Genomic DNA, 16,782 nt, shown 5'->3' with positions numbered 1-16,782 from the left:
TATCAAAGCATGGAATATCAAGGTGCTGTAGGGTTAAACACTTCCATTTGTATTAAGGTTGGACAAATCTATCCAGTATGAGGACTAGGTTCCCAAAAGCCATCCAAACTGAAGAATAGCCCTTGCTCCCATTGTTAGGAGTCTCATGGATTCGTTAGCTTTGAAATTCACACTTAACATTACAGACTCTCCAAGAGGGCTTCCAGATCGCTAGCATCACACTGGGGACTTTATTGGTCTTCTCTTTCTGTACCTTAGAGCTTCTGAGACTGGGCAGCTACTGGTTTTACTCCAGTGTTCAACCAACCACTGTGAGACTATTCAGCTTCTGATTATATAAGCCAATCTTATACATTTTCTTTTATAAGTGTGTGTTTGTATGTGCATACATATATACTTACAAGGTAATTCTAATGCAGAGTAATGTTTAAGAACCACTGACTTCAAGTAATTTTTAAATCATGTTTCTGTGATAAAAACTCAAGTCTACGAGACTTTGAAAAGAAACCAGAAAACCAAATCAAAATCTCTCACTAAGAGATGATGGTGACAGTAAAGGAAGAGATTTATCACATAGCATTAATAAATTATTTTACTATTCATTTTTCCCAACACAAATGATCTCTATGAATAAATATATGAACAAGAGAAGGTATAAATTAGACCATGGAATAAATATTTAAACATGAAGCACCTGTGGCGGGTAGGTTATCTTATTGTACAGTAAGAAGTTCCATCTTCTTTGTGATCTTTTGAACAGGTGCTCCTTGAGTCTAATGCTAGGTTTTGGCATTAGAGTGAAAAAAACAACTCCAGAAGTTTCTATGGGCAACATGTATAAGAATTCGAGGAAGGGTGTATACAACTCCAGATGTTGATATAAAAAGCAGATAAAAGGGCAAAGATTTAAGGAAAGAAGAGGGAAAATAGAAAGATCATTCACTGAGTCCATATTGAGAAATTAAAAAAAGCCCATACATACACTCTGTCATCTCTCTTGCTTTAGCATTTCTACACATTGTATCTAAATGTTAAATTGCCTCAATACAAGACTATAGGCAGCTTAATTTTCAGAAAGTGGGAAAATAATTTTCTTCTTAGTCATCTCTCTCCAAAAATATGGAAAATAATGCTTGCTAGTACTTATTCTCCTTTGCCTGAAATTCCCTTGACTGTAACAAACACATCACTTCACAGTTAGAGATAAAAGGCCCTAAACTGTGTTTTGGGAAGAGCAACAACACATAGGTGTGAACACATTAGTCTCAGTGTTAATGATATTGACACTTTTCTCCTTTTTCAGTTTTGTACAGAGAAATAAAGAAAGTCTTAAAGTCAAAAAAGAAAGTTGAAAAAGTAAGCAATATGATAAAGGAGATAGGAAGAAGGGAAGATAGAATCCAGAAAGGCAAGAAAATTGAGACTATACCCAACTAGTTCTCTAGTCTCCATAACCATCAAGGCAAATAAAGGCATTAGTGGTCCATGTACTAGAAGATAGGCAATAAAACATGTTGATAGTTCTCTTTTAATCAGATTTGACATAAAGACACCTTGCTACAGTCAAATTATCCATAATCCTTATATTGTGTTGGACAAAATAAACAGAATTAAGAAAAGGTCATTTAACAACAATGAAAAAAAAATAGAAGCACCCCAGGCAATGTCAACAGAGATAGATAGGATAGTTAAGGCAGGTATATAAAAGGAACTGTTCTATCACAAGAGATTAATTATCTATTTCAATGATAATACAAGAGTCCAACTTCCAGCTTGTCCCTGAGACAGCTCAGCTCACAAATGAAAGAATTTCAACAATTAGTTGATTCCAAAACATGCATAATTCCAAAAAAAAATCTCTGAGTTTGATGATTGGTATCATCAATAAAAATATAGTAATAATAATAACAATAGATATACAATATTTACCACAGTTAACAAGTTATTTTAAGTATAAGAACTAAGTTGATACACATAGCATACTTTGAAGATCACAAACTCAATAACAGTGCTTAAGCTTTCTTTTAGAAGGTACAAGGAAACATTAACAGCATTCTTTAGCTACATTAGGATAAATATTTTAAATCTCTAATGACATCAAATTAAAAGGCATCTCATACACTTAAATGTTTTCTCTAGCACTGCACTTTGGAAAATTAATGTGTCAAAGTGTCAGAGCAATTCCTACTGAGAAAACAATCAACATAATAATCAAATGATTAAAGATCATGACATTATGCTAGGTATTGAAGTCACTTTCTATTCTTCTATCCTTCTGGTTTTTTTAATCACATTATATCCTAATGTCCCCAAATCTATTCCTGATCACCATAATATAAAAGGATAATATTTTGAAAATTACCAATATACAGAGAATACTAACAAGGTATAGTGAAAGTATCCATTGCTTCTCATTTTAATTGATTTAACATGAAAAAGTAAATTACTCAAAAATTAAATTTAATTTTTTGGTATTTGCTAAGCTGTTGTCTACTATGGCCAATCCAAAATGTACTTAAGGCTTATTTGGAGTTCCTGTCTACAAAATACTTTCACTGAAATCATGACATCTCTCTTTGATTTTGCTTTTAATATAACCATTACTTATTGAAATTTCCTTGTACTGGTGAAGCCTTGATTTCTTACTTTTTGATGTAAGGCACTCTTGACACACAGAATTATAAAAAAATATTTGAAGAAATAGGAAATAACATAGAAAAAGATGCAGCATATGATCCTGGCAAAACCAAGACCTAGCCTTAAAGTGTGCTTTCAGCCAAACTCTATGAAAGGATTCAAAAGCCCATTCAAAGTCTCACATTTGGTATCAGCAATCCTTCTTTTCTAATAAAGGAAAATTATGAGATTCAGTATTGCAAATGGAAGATAATAACATTCAGAAGGAGATTTGGGGGGAAAGAATTTCATTTTCATTTTAAAAAATTAAATACAAATAAACCAAAAGACATCACTACAAGATGTAGTCAGTCCCAGATTATATGTTAAAAACCAGACACTATAAGGCTGACTTTAAGAGCACACTAACTTGCAAGCTCAACTGCAGCACTTGAAAAATCACTTTGAATTTGTTCCATAGTCAAAATGCATTTCTACTCACCCGATAACTTGATGTTCATAATACTGCAATGTCCTCTTCAGAGTCAGCTGTATAGTCTGAGGCTGCATTGTGGTAACAAGAATGAAAACACATCATCACCTCATCAGTGTGATTCCCAATCAATGAGAATAGTCAGATTTATCTCATAAAAGTTGCTACTTTACAGTATTAATGCATTTTACATCTAGCCATGTGCTTCCCCCGAGCAACTAAATGAGGCCATCAGAAATTGCCCTGTTTCCCAATGTTGAGTACAATGGTATTTTCTGCACCGCTACTCCAATTTTTTTTTGCTCTTTTGATGAACTATTAATAAGTATTCAATAAAGAACTCAGTGAGTGCAATGGAGGGTTTGGGAGCAATGGGGAAGGCCACTGCAGGAAAACAGCTGGCAGTACTTCCTGGGTATTGTGCATAATCCTTGTAAAATAATGACCAGGTGAAAGGGCACACCTTTATTTGTTCTTCCATGTTGTAACAAAGACTTGCAATGGTAGTCTAGAAGTAACAGTAAGATGAGTTAAAATTGTCAACTCTATAATTATATATTTTAAGCTTAATGAACTTTTATTTCCCATGAGATTTGTGTCTAATAGGACTCATAGTATGGACAGGGTGAGATTGGAAGCAATGACCAAGATCTCCATCAGTAATACTTAAAGTCAGCCTAACTTCCTGTATGTCCCAAGAAGTACCAAGTAGAGGATTGTTCTTGTGTCTCATGGAGGGGCCACAACTGCTTTGGACTGCACCCTCATTGATAAGAATAGAGCAGCTCCACCAGCACAAGAAAATCTATTAAATCGAATCAAACCAAATCAAAATGCCCGTAATTTTATTAAGAATGACGCTCTCAGGTGACCGAGTGCATGGCAGAGAGACAGGACAGCAGGGAGCCCATGCAGACCCCAAAACCACGTGTTTCTCCTCTAGGGGGCCACTTAAATACCCTGTGGGAGTAGTCCTGAGCCCCACCAAGGGAGGGGTCAGTAATTGGCATGCTGGGATTTGGAGTCCAGAGATATGCCAGGGACTGGGAACTATGCTCCCAACTTAACACTCATGTCTTCAAAAGAGAAAGCCCAATGGCAGGCAAAGATATATCTAAACAGGGGACCCTGTTGGGAAAGCCTATATATACAAGAAAATGGGATGTAAATATCTCAGAACATTGATGTTTTTTAAGGATGTTATAATAAGAACTAAATTCTCAATAACAAAAGAGTGAATCTTTAAAACAAAGGATAACTAAGTTACAATCCACAGACCCAGAGAGACTAGGTAACAATGAGTGTTCAAAGAGGGATACCTGGATCTCCCTGGAAAGGCAAAAGAGAAGAGATGTTTTATGTGGACTGGGGGAGCAAAAGGTTAGGAACATAAGTGATCAGGTTGTGGGGAGGACAAAGGGAGAGAGTACTGAAAAAGACTATTGGAAAGAGGGTGGCATTACAGGGTCAGGTAAAAATCTGGTGCAAGGAATCTCCCAGGGATCTACAAGGATGAAAGAATGATCTGAGCTAAGAGTCCTGGCAAAAGCAAATAAGTAGCCTGAAATGGCCATCTCCTATAACCAGAGTGGTGCCTAACCCAATTGATATCAGAGAGGCTTTATCCAGCAACTTATGGAAACAGATACAGACCCACAGCCAAATACTAAGCAGAGCTCAGGGAATACAGCAGAATAAAGGTAGAAAGAATTGTAGGCCCCAGAGAGGTCAAGTACACCACAAGAAAACTCACAGAGTCAAGTAATCTGAGATCATAGGGACACACAGAGAGTAAACCAACAAACAGGGAGCCTAGATTAAACTGACCTAGGCACTCGGCATATATGTTAGAGTTGTGTAACTAAGTAGCTTGGTATTTTTGAACTCCTAACAGTAGGAACACTGTCTTTGACTCTTTTACTGGCTTTTGGGACCCTACTGCCCATACTGGGTCACCTTGCCCAGTCTTAATAAATGGTGAGGTGTTCAGTCTAACTGCCACTTGATATGTGTGTTTTATTGATACTCATGGGATTCCTGCTCTTTCCTAAGCATAAAATGGAGGAGTGGATTGGGAAGGGGTGAGGGAACAAAGGGAACGGGGTGGGAAAAGGGACTGGGAGGAGAAAAGGGAGGAGCAACTGTGTTGAGATGTAAAATAAATTTATATTAAAAAGTGTCCCCTTACATCTTTATTTGTAGGTTATGGATCTTTCAACCCTAATCAGAGACATTTTTTAGTAGATAATTAATACAGGAACCCACAGGAAATAAGATACTATGGGGTTCTAAACTCTAAATGGAACATCTTATCAAAGTCTCATCCAAAAGGCTCAAAGATCATTATGGAACAGAGAACAGAAAGAACCTAAGAGCCAAAGGTAGTGAAATTATTTGTCAGACATGACAGGACTGTTGCACACATGAACACAATGCAGTTGCAATTGCCTGAACAAATCCTACAGCAGATGAAGCCAGCCAAATTTCCAGCATGAATGAGTAGAGGCTCATGAAGTTCCACTCCTAGCTGAGGAGCAATAGACAACTGATGGTTGCTGCAAGTAAAAATGCTTTCTTCATCAATGTGGTTCCTGAGAGAATACCCATGCTCCTGTAGACAATCTCATACCTATAAACACACAGGATGCTCAAAGTGTACTCTGTGGGGTTTTTAGGTACAAAAAGTTGAAAGGGAAAAGGAAAGGGATAGGGAAGGGATTACATGGAAGGAAAATTTGATCAAAACAGATTATACACATATATGACATTTTCAAGTAATGAAAAAACATAGTCAAAAAGAAATAAAATCCTGAATTTGAAAATCTGGGTAAATGAACAGAAACTACAAAGATAAGTACAATCAACAGAATACAAGAGATAGAAGAAAGAATCTGAGGTTCTAAAGATATTACTGAAGAAATAGACCCATTGGTCAAAGAAAACGCTAAATCCAACAAATTTTAACACAAAACATTCAGGAAATCTGGGACACCAAGAAAAGACCAAACCTAAGAATAACAGGGGTAGAAGAATGAGAAGAACTTCAGCTCAAAGGGCCAGAAAATATATTCAACAAAATTATAGAAGAAAACTTTCCCAACCTAAAGAAAGATAACCCTAGGAAAATACAAGAAGCTTACAGAACACCAAATAGACTCAATCAAAAAAAAATCCCCTTGCTATATAATAATCAAATCACAAAACATACAGAATAAAGAAAGAATATTAAGAGCTGCAAAAAATGTCAAGTAACATATAAAGGTAAACCTATTAGAATTACACATGAATTCTCAATGGAAATCATGAAAGCCAGAAGGTCCTGGATAGATGTGTTGCAGACACTAAGAGACCATTGATGCAAGCCCAAACTACTATACCCAGCAAAGCTTTCATTCACCATTGATGGAGAAAACAAGATATTCAATGACAAAAACAGTTTTAAACAATACATAACCACAAATCCAGCCTTACAGAAAGTACTAGAAGGAAGGGGGAAGGACCTTGGACTTCCCACAGGGCAGGGAACCCTGACTGCTCTTTGATCTGGAGAGGAGGGGGAGGGAAATGGGAGGTAAAAATTTGTAATAATAAGAATAAAAAAAAAGAAAGAAAGTACTAGAAGGAAAATCCATTTGTTGTCAGGGTTTCTGTCCTGGCCAGTTCCCACAATCTTTAAGTTCCAAAGAAATCACACAGAGGTCTATATTAGTTATAAACTGATTGGCCCATTAGCTCAGGCTTCTTGTTAACTCTTATAACTTATATAGCCCATTATTCCTATCTGTATTAACCATGTGGCTCAGTACCTTATCCAGTAGGGCAGTCATATCTTGCTTCTTCTATGGTTGGGTCAGGACTGCATCCTCTTCTCAGAATTCTCCTGTTCTCATTGACCCACCTCTACTTCCTGTCTGGTTGTCCCATGTATACTTCCTGCCTGGCTACGGGCCAATCAGCATTTATTTAAAATGTAATTGACAGAACACAGACCAGGGTCCCTCACCACTTCTACACCTAAAATAAAATAGACATCTGATAACCCCCCACCCCGGCATAACCCAAAGAAGGGAAACACATGAATACTACTACTGAAAGATAACTGGAGTTAAAAACAACTGGTCATTAATATTGCTTAATATCAATGGTCCCAATTCACCTATAAAATGACACAAGCAAAGAGAATGGATAAAAAACAGGATTCAGCCTTCTGCTGTTTACAAGAAAGACAACTCAACCCCAAAGACAGACACTACCTCAGAGTAAAGGATTGGGAAAAGGTTTTCCAATCAAATGGACCTAAGAAACAAGTGGTTGTGGCTATCCTAATACCTAACAAAATTGATTTCAAACTAAAATCAATCAGAAGAGACAGAGAAGAACACATTATATAACAGGAACAATTAATTAAGATGAAGTCTCCATCCTGAATATCTATGCCCTCATACAAGAGCAACCACATTTGTAAAAGAAACATTACTAAAACTTAAATTGCACATCAAACCCCACACACTAAGTAGGAGATTTCAACACTCCTCTCTCAACAATGGACAGGTCAAACAGATAGAAAGAGAGGAATAAGAGAACTAACAGATGTACTGAATCAAATGGACTTAACAGACATCTATATAACATTCCACTCAAACAAAATAGAATATACCTTCTTCTCAGCACCTCATAGAACGTTCTCTAAAATTGATCGCATACTTGGTAACTAAGCAAACATCCATAGATACAAAAATTTGAAGTAATCCACTGTGTCTTATTGAATCACCATGGCATAAAGTTAGAATTCAATAATAATACTACTCCCAGAAAGCCTATAAACTCATGGAAACTGAACAATCAACTACTGAACAACCCCTGCATCAAGGAAGAATTAAAGGAAGAAATTAAAACCTTCCTTGAATTCAAGGAAAATGAAGACACAACCTATACAAAACTATAGGACACTATGAAAGCAGTGCTAAGAGGAACGTTCACAGCACTAAGTGCCCACATAAAGAAAATGGAGAAAGCTCACATCAGCAACCTAACAGCATGCCTGAAAGCTGGAAAAAAAAAAATGAAGCAGACTCACCCAGGAGGAATAGAAGACAGGAAATAATCAAATTGAGGGCAGAAATCAAAATAGATTGACAAACCCCTATCCAAACTAATCAAAAGGCAGAAAGAGAATAAACAAATTAACAAAATCAGAAATGAAAGGGGGGATATAACAATGGACACTGAGGAAATTCATAGAATCATTAGGTCCTACTGCAAAAACCTGTACTCCACAAAACTGGAAAATGTAAAAAAAAAAAAAAAAAAAAAAAAAAGCCCAGGGCTGATGGCTTTAATACAGAATTCTATGAGAACTTTCAAGATGAGTTAATACCTATACTCCTCAATGTGTTCCACATAATAGAAACTGAAAGGTCATTGCCATTGTGATGCTACAGTTACCCTGATACCAAAACTGCACAAAGACTCAAACAAGAAAGAGAATTACAGGCCAATCTCACCCATGAACATCTATGCAAAAATTCTCAATAAAATACTGGCAAACTGAATCAAAGAACACATCAAAAAAATCATCCATCATGATCAAGTAGGCTTCATCCCAGAGATGCAGGGCTGGTTAAACATATGAAAATCTATCAATGTATCCCATCATATAAATAAACTGAAAAAAAAATGACCATTTCATTTGATGATGAAAAAGCATTTGACAAATTCAACATTCCTTCATGATAGAGGTCTTGGAGAGATTATGGATAAAAAGATCATATTTAATACAATAAAAGCAATATACAGCAAGCTGACAGCTAACATAAAATTAAATGGAGAGAAACTCAAAGTGATTCCACTAAAATCAGGAACAAACAAGGCTGTCCACTCTCTCTCTATCTCTTCAACATGTTCTTGAAGTTTTAGTAATAACAATAAGACAACATAAGGAGATCAAGGGAATTCAAATTGGAAAAGAAAAAGTCAAATTTTCATTATTTTTAAATTTTAATTCGCTTTTTTCTTTTAGTATGCTTGGAAATTTTACATTTGTTAATCAACTAAACTTCCCCCATCTATTTAGTAGTGCTGGTCATTTGATGAGGCATTCCATTTTTTTCTAAAAATTTTCAATACTTCAAAATCACTTATTATAGATACACTATAATATAACTGGAGTTCTAGTCACAGTAGTAGAAAATTTACAAGATTTCATCTAACATCTACAGTATTCTCCTTGTAAATGTTGAATGATCCCAAAAGAACAGAGAATTATGATTAATATAAATCTAATTGACACAGAAATTCAAAGTGATAACCTTTGTCTTATTGAAAGCATGCTCTAATTAGATCATTTTATCTATGGATAATAATTGGTTCTATTTAACATAAAATCAATAAAATTAAGTCTTTCTATATAAAAATGTGTTCCTTTTCTAAACCTTTGTTATTTCAATACTCTCTGAAAATAGCTATTGGATTTCAGTTTGCTACAAGACCTAATTATAATCAATACCAACTTAAAATGAGGACCCTTGAAAAGAATTAGTAGCAAAGGCTTATTCATTTAAGTTTTCTACCCACCTTCATGCAACTTCACATTTAAATCACCCAAGCCTTTCTTATGCTTGGTAAGAACTCCAGAGACTATTAATATCACCTTTGGTTTAGATTACAACTTACAGTTTATATATCATTTGATTTGTATTCATCATATTAGAAACTCATGCCAACTTCCCAAGTCAGATTTAATTATTTACATTTGACAGATGAAAAACCTGGGGAACCAGTGAGGTTACAATATTTTATATTTGTTTCTTCTGTTTTTTCCTCAGCTTCTGATCTGTAAAGAAACATAAATCTAAGACCCTGGTTCTCCTTGGACTTTCTTTACATATTGATGTTTCCATAAGTAATGGATTTCACTTCAGTAATCATGAGGAAATATTACCTAAATATAATTCTTTCTTTACCTTTAACTGCTATCTTTGAAGGCTATGGGAATGATGTTATGAAATCATCGTCCTATACTTGTAACTCTTGTGGCAGTGACTTAAGAAACTGTTTAAGATCTGTTAAGACTGTTATGTTCTGGACAGTAATTTCAGGAGATCATATCCAGTTAGTATACCCTCATGGAAGGCCTTAATTTTATAAAGGTGATAATTTGAGATCCAGATAATTTGAAAAACCTGCCCAAATTCACTGGTAATATGTGTGTGAGTCAGAAAGTGATTGAGATCTAACTTCTTCTGAGATTCTTACTGTCTCTAAAGTAATTTTTTCCTTCATCCTCTCCAATACACAGAGGACCTAAGTTGAAAGTGATTTTCCTACCTTTGCTATGTGATTTGTAATAGTTTTTCTAGTCTTAATACACTTTCTTTCATTACAGAAATGGCGATATCTTTATGTTTCTATTTCTTAGGATTGTTAATACAACAAAATAGAATGAAACAATAAGGTACCATACAAATATTTTACATAGTGGATTGATAAAGTAGTCAAAAATTGTTGAATTGGAATAATCTTATTGTGGTAATTTGAATGCAATTGGCCCCCATAAGCTCATAGAAAGGGTACTACTAGGAAGTGTAGCTTTGTTGAAGTAGGTGTGGCCTTGCTGGTTGGAAGTGTGTCAGTGTGGGAGTGGGCTTTGAGGTTTCATATACTCAAGTTACACCTAGTTCAGTTTATTTCCTGTTCCCTGCCAATCAAGATGTAGGACTCTCAGCTCTTTCTTCAGCATCATGTCTGCCTACATGTTGCAGTATGCCACCATGATGATAATGAACTAAACCTCTGAAACTGTAAGCCATCCCAATTAAATGTTTTCTTTCATAAGAGTTTCTTATGGTCATGGTGTCTCTTCACAGCAATAGAAACCCTAAACACTGACCATTTCTAATATCTAGGACTACTACCAGACCGGACTCACAGCTCAAAGACACCAATCAGTAAATATTTCAAAAGTAACTGCAGCTTTCTCTTAGCATTCCTATTGGACGAAATGGCCTTGCACAAGAAAATAACTTCTAGCTTTTCAAGGACTCTGAATATATCTAATGAATTTTTTATTGCCTCCAACAGGTATCTATAAATAAGGAAGGCACAATTTTTACCTCTACATAGCAAAGTTAGTACATGAAATGCTAAAATAATTTGTTACCTCTACATGAGCTGACTTCAGTGATCATTTGTAGAAGGTAACAGAGATTTGAGTCTAGTCATTTTCCAGGGTGAAGCCCCATATGGGTACAATGGACTGAGTTAGAGAAGGCAACGGGGGAGAGGGGGATGATCATATAGAGAGCAGATCTAGTATTGTTTGGAATCATATTAATTCTCTTATTCCTCCAATAAAGAACAACCTTCAAACATTATATTATAGGGGGAATCTTTTGAAAAGACTTGGAGTATCAGCTCTCAATAACAGCTCCCCAACAACTGGAAAGTTCCTTACACGAGAGCAAAGAATTTGGAATAAACTCATTTTACTTTGGCTCTACATAGATTAAAGCAAATTTCTGACTATAGTGTTGCATTTCACACAGCATGAACTGTTGTCGGGGTTTCTGTCCTGCCTGGTTCACACAATCATTAAGTCCCAAAGAAATCACACAGAAGTCTACATTAGTTATAAACTGATTGGCCCATTAGCTCAGGCTTCTTATTAACTCTTATATTAACCCATTATTCTTATCTGTGTTAGTCATGTGCCTCAGTATCTTATTCAGCAAGGCAGTCAGCTCTTGCTTCTTCTGTGGCTGGGTCACGACTGCCGAATAAGACATACTTCTTTCCAGATCTCCTGTTCTCATTGACCCACCTCTACTTCCTGTCTGGTTGTCCCACCTATACTTCCTGCCTGGCTACTGGCCAATCAGTGTTTATTTAAAATATAAGTGACAGAATACAAACCATTACAAAAATACACTGACAATGGAGACGTTTCAGAATGAGATTCATTCAACTGCTACTAATCAATGTAAATAAGTATATTGCCATTCAGATATGAACTACGGTGCCATGGGCATTCTGTTTAGCCAGTTTAGTTTGTGGCTTAGAGTGTCATCATTTCAGACCCTTATGAAAGTGACTCCTTAAGGTCTGAAAGAAAGTCTCATGTGGAAAAAAATTGCCAGAATCATCAGAACACTGTTGTAGAGTGGGTCCCACTCTGTTCTACTGTGTCTACCTCAGTAGAAAGAAAAAGACCAGTAAGACCTGGAATGTGACTTGCTGCCTATAATCTGATGACCCAAACAGATATTCTACATGATTACTAAGCATATATTTGGAAAATAATAGCCATATCACTAGTGTTTACAATGCACTAGAATCTTAAATTATAGAGAATATGTAGGAGGATGCTGCTTGTTCATCCCAGCCACATAGAACCAAAATAATCACACAGAAACTATATTAATTAAAACACTGCTTGGCCCATTAGCTCTAGCTTCTTATTGGCTAACTCTTATATTAATTTAACCCATTTCTATTAATCTGTATATTGCCACATGTATATTAACAGCAAAGATTTGGCATGTCTGACTCTGACAGCTCCATGACATCTCTCTCTCTCTGACTCTGCCTTCTTCCTCCCAGCATTCTTTTTAGTTTTCCCTGCCTAGCTCTGTTCCCCTACAGCTCTGCTATAGGCCCAAAGCAGTTCCTTTATTAACCAATGAAAGCAACACATAGACAGAAGGACCTCCTATACCATGACAGCTGCTTTTTACAATATCAGAGACCGCACACAGTAGGTTAGTAACTTAAAGGCTATTGGTTGAAGGGGGAAAATGTGCTCCCACAGCAAGAATAGTCACATTTTTTTTCTGAGAGAATCACATGCCAACTAAGAATGCTAACAGTGAATAAAATGGAAAAATCTCATTATTGTAGCTTTACTTTAAATGATTAAAGCACATTTTAACCTACCTGTTTCTCAGTTCTTTAAAAATATCACTTCCACATCCCTCCAGATGAGGTATAACTTAATATTATAATTATTAGTGCCAAGGCATGTAGATAAACAGATGTGCATAATTATATGTAATATGTTAAGGAAACTAATACTCTTATATACAACTACATTAATGGTAATCTAACATCCTTCACATTTAGAAATCTGTAGTAATAAGAGTGGTGGGCTATGGTCCTGGCACCCGGCCACCCACATGACTAGCTTTATACCCGAAATAATTACACGGAAACTATATTATTTTAAACACTGCTTGGCCCATTAGCTCCAGCCTCGTATTGGCTAGCTCTTACATTTTGATCTAACCCATTTTTAATATTCAGTGTAGCACCACAAACTGGCTTACCAGGAAAGATCTTAACCTCTGTCTGTCTGGAGCGAGTGAATCATGGCGACTGCCTGACTTGGCTTCTTTCTCCCAGCATTCTGTTCTGTTTACTCCACCTGCCTAATTTTCTGTCCTATTAAAGGGGCCAAGGCAGTTTCTTTATTACTTAACCAATGAAACAACAGATAGAAAGATGACCCACCTCCATCATTTCCCCTTTTTCTGTTTAAACAAAAAAGAAAGGCGTTCACTTTGACATAGTAAAATTACATATAACAAAACAGTTATCAAGCAAGAATTACAGTTACAATATTTATATCTATTTTATCCTTTATCATACCTAAGGAAAACTATAACTAACCATTCTTCAACTCCATCAAAGACTCCAGAAGGATATAATATTTCCTAAACAAACAAGAAATAAGAAAACTCTAGAAATGACAGAGACATCTCGCTGCCTGGACAGTCACCCAAAGTTCCTCTGTACCGTTGGGGCATCCATTTTGACCTACACGCCCACAGTATCCAGCAGACCCAATGTCGGGCTATTTTGCCCCTGCCCCAGCACGGGGGGGCGCAAGTTCGATCTTTCCCAGCCTTTGCGATCAAGTTAGCTACCTGAGCTCAGGAAGCACGATTGCGCTCCAGTGAGCATAGCCCGCTAGCTTTCACAGCGCGCTCTGGCTTGCTTTCCCTTCCCTCACTCCAGGCCACGATACAGTCGCAGAATGGCGACCCCCACTCGGCCCTGTATGCCTAGCCTGCGGGTTCCGCCCCGTCCTTCAGACTTAATAGGGCCAGAGCACATAATCCCTACCTGCCTTGGCTAAGTTTACAGCGGAACCCCGCTGCCTGAATTAGTGGAAGCACCTAAAGTGACCCCTTCCATGACCAATCTAACTTCTCAGGCAGTACAATAATTTTCGGTTTTGAGTTAATTGTTTCAGACCGGCTCTGGCTTAGACCACGTGGACTCAGGTGCATTTCTTTAGCCACCACTGGTAGGAAAACGTCATTACAAGTAAATAATTTTCTTTTATAAATAAGAAAAATGTCTGAAAACATTACCATTCAAGACTTTAACAGCCTTTTTGATTGTACCATGTGGGAGATTTTACAAGAGGTGTCTGTCAACCCACAGCTATGAATCTTTCTGGGATTCATACTTTTCCTTGGTACTATATGGTTTGATAGTAGAAATATGATAAAGTCTTTACGAGATGAATCCAGGATTCTTAAGGCAGAGGTTGAACACTTAAAAACAATTGAGAATGACAACAATCTTATCAAGAATCAGTTTGAAGTTCTCCAGGCAGAGAACAGATCCTTGTTTAACACAACTCGACAAACTGAGCAAAATTTAGAAGAGGTAAAGGCTGATGTTAAGGAGAAATTCATTACTATGGAAAAGGGAACAGCTGATTTGGATCATAAGCTTCAGTCCCTTTCTGTAGGAACTGAAACATTAACGGCTGATATTAAGGAGAAATTCATTACTATGGAAGAGGGAACAGCTGATTTGGATCGTAAGCTTCAGTCCCTTTCTGTAAGAACTGAAACATTAATGGCTGATATTAAGGAGAAATTCATTACTATGGAAGAGGGAACAACTAATTTGGATCGTAAGCTTCAGTTCCTTTCTGTAGGAACTGAAACATTAACTGAGAGAATCAAAACTGCTGAATGTGACAATCGGATTTTGTCTAAAGCTTATGACAGACTGGCGGAAAGATAGTCAATACAAGAAGGCACGGTTTATGCTATAAAAATTATGTCCAAAGATGAGATGTTATCTCTAATGGACAAACTTCATACTTTAGAATCCTCAATGAAGGCTTTAGAACATAATTCTGGACAGGAGATTCAGACATTGCAGAAGGCAATGGTGAATAGAATTGAAAAGATTGAGGAATTTCTAAATTCTGATGAAGAAGAGCAAGGGATAGAAAGGCAAATTTTAACTACATCTGTGGGTAAATCTCTCCGGGACAATTCCCACAAAGCTCTACCTACAATTCTACCTGCCTTTCCAGTAATAACAACAGAGAAAGTGGTTGGTTCCAGAAACCCTAGGGTCATCAACGAAGATACATGGGAGCCTGTCCATATGAATGATCTCAAAGAAATTAAACAGGCTGTAATGACTATTGGGATGCATGCCTCTTTTGTTAAAGAGATGCTAAGATCTTGGGCCATGACAAGCAGAGCAATTCCCTCTGACTGGTTACAATTGAGTTCTGTGGTCCTTGAGAATGGACCGCAATTGAAATGAAAATGCTTATTCAGGCAAGAAGCTAGATTTTTAGAACAGCAGGAAAGAGCGAAGGGAATTGAGATTTCCCTAGATCAAATTCTAGGAGAGGGGTTCTTTTCTGACCCTCAGGAACAAGCTAATTTGGGTAAAAACACACTCTCCATGTGTACTACAGCAGCCTTAAGGGCTTGGGACAGGGTGCAAGACCCAGGACAGAGAATGGAATCATTTGTCAGAGTTAAACAGGGTCAGAGAGAACCCTTTAGTGACTTTTTACAGAGACTAACTAAAGCTGTACAAATAGGGATATCTGACCCAGCAGCAAGATGTATAATGATTGAGTCTTTGGCTTATGAAAATGCAAATGTGGAATGCAAAAGGATTTGGGGGCCTTTAAAGCTCAGATCAGCGCCCTCGGAAGAATGGGTCTTGCATAGACTGAATGTTGATACATTTGACTATGGCACTGAAGCATGGGTAGAAGAAGCAATTTCCAATGGTAAAAGGAGATATCAGAATACCAAATGTTTTAATTGTGGCAAAATGGGTCATATGAAAAGAAATTGTAGACAACGGATTTTCAGAAATAATAATAATGCATCTTCTAGAAATAACAGAAATAGGACTCAGCCTTCAGGTTTATGTAGAAGATGTGGGAAAGGCAGACATTGGACAAATGAATGCAGGTCTACAAGAGCTAGACAGGCAACCTGATACAGATGGGAAACGTGAGAGGGGGGCCTCACAGGCCTCCATGGCAAACATGGTTCAGTCATTTCCAGTTTCTGCAGAGAACATGCCTCATCAGGACAATTAGGAAGCCCCATGCCTACTGTTACAAGCAATAATGATCAGAAAGATGAGTTCCGTGTGTTTTGGCAAACTTCTATAAATGACTTGGGTAAGGTGGAACAAAGTCCTTATGATTCTGTCCAGAAGGCAGAATTATATGCCATTCTTATGGTGCTAAGGGATTTTAAAGAACCTATTAATATAGTTACTGATTCACAATACGCAGAAAGAGTTATTTTACATATTGAAACTGCTGAATTCATACCTGATGATACAGAACTAACCTTATTGTTTATCCAGGTACAAGATTTGATTAGGAACAGGCT

At 36.9% G+C, this 16,782-nt stretch overlaps 1 protein-coding gene across 1 annotated transcript in view; it reads right to left on the bottom strand.

Annotated features, from left to right (window-relative positions):
- Positions 1-16,782, bottom strand: part of Gucy1a2 (guanylate cyclase 1 soluble subunit alpha 2) — a 387,804-nt gene that overhangs the window by 341,902 nt on the left and 29,120 nt on the right. Inside the window, exon 2 of the mRNA XM_057767100.1 lies at positions 3,119-3,180. Coding sequence (XP_057623083.1) covers positions 3,119-3,180 — 62 coding nt within the window. The remainder of the gene's footprint in view (positions 1-3,118; positions 3,181-16,782) is intronic.

The sequence above is a fragment of the Chionomys nivalis genome, chromosome 4 (assembly GCF_950005125.1).
Source record: "Chionomys nivalis chromosome 4, mChiNiv1.1, whole genome shotgun sequence".
In the NCBI taxonomy this organism is placed as follows: domain Eukaryota; kingdom Metazoa; phylum Chordata; class Mammalia; order Rodentia; family Cricetidae; genus Chionomys; species Chionomys nivalis.
Note: the sequence above shows the minus strand (reverse complement) of the source record. Positions and strands in the feature narration are given on the sequence as shown.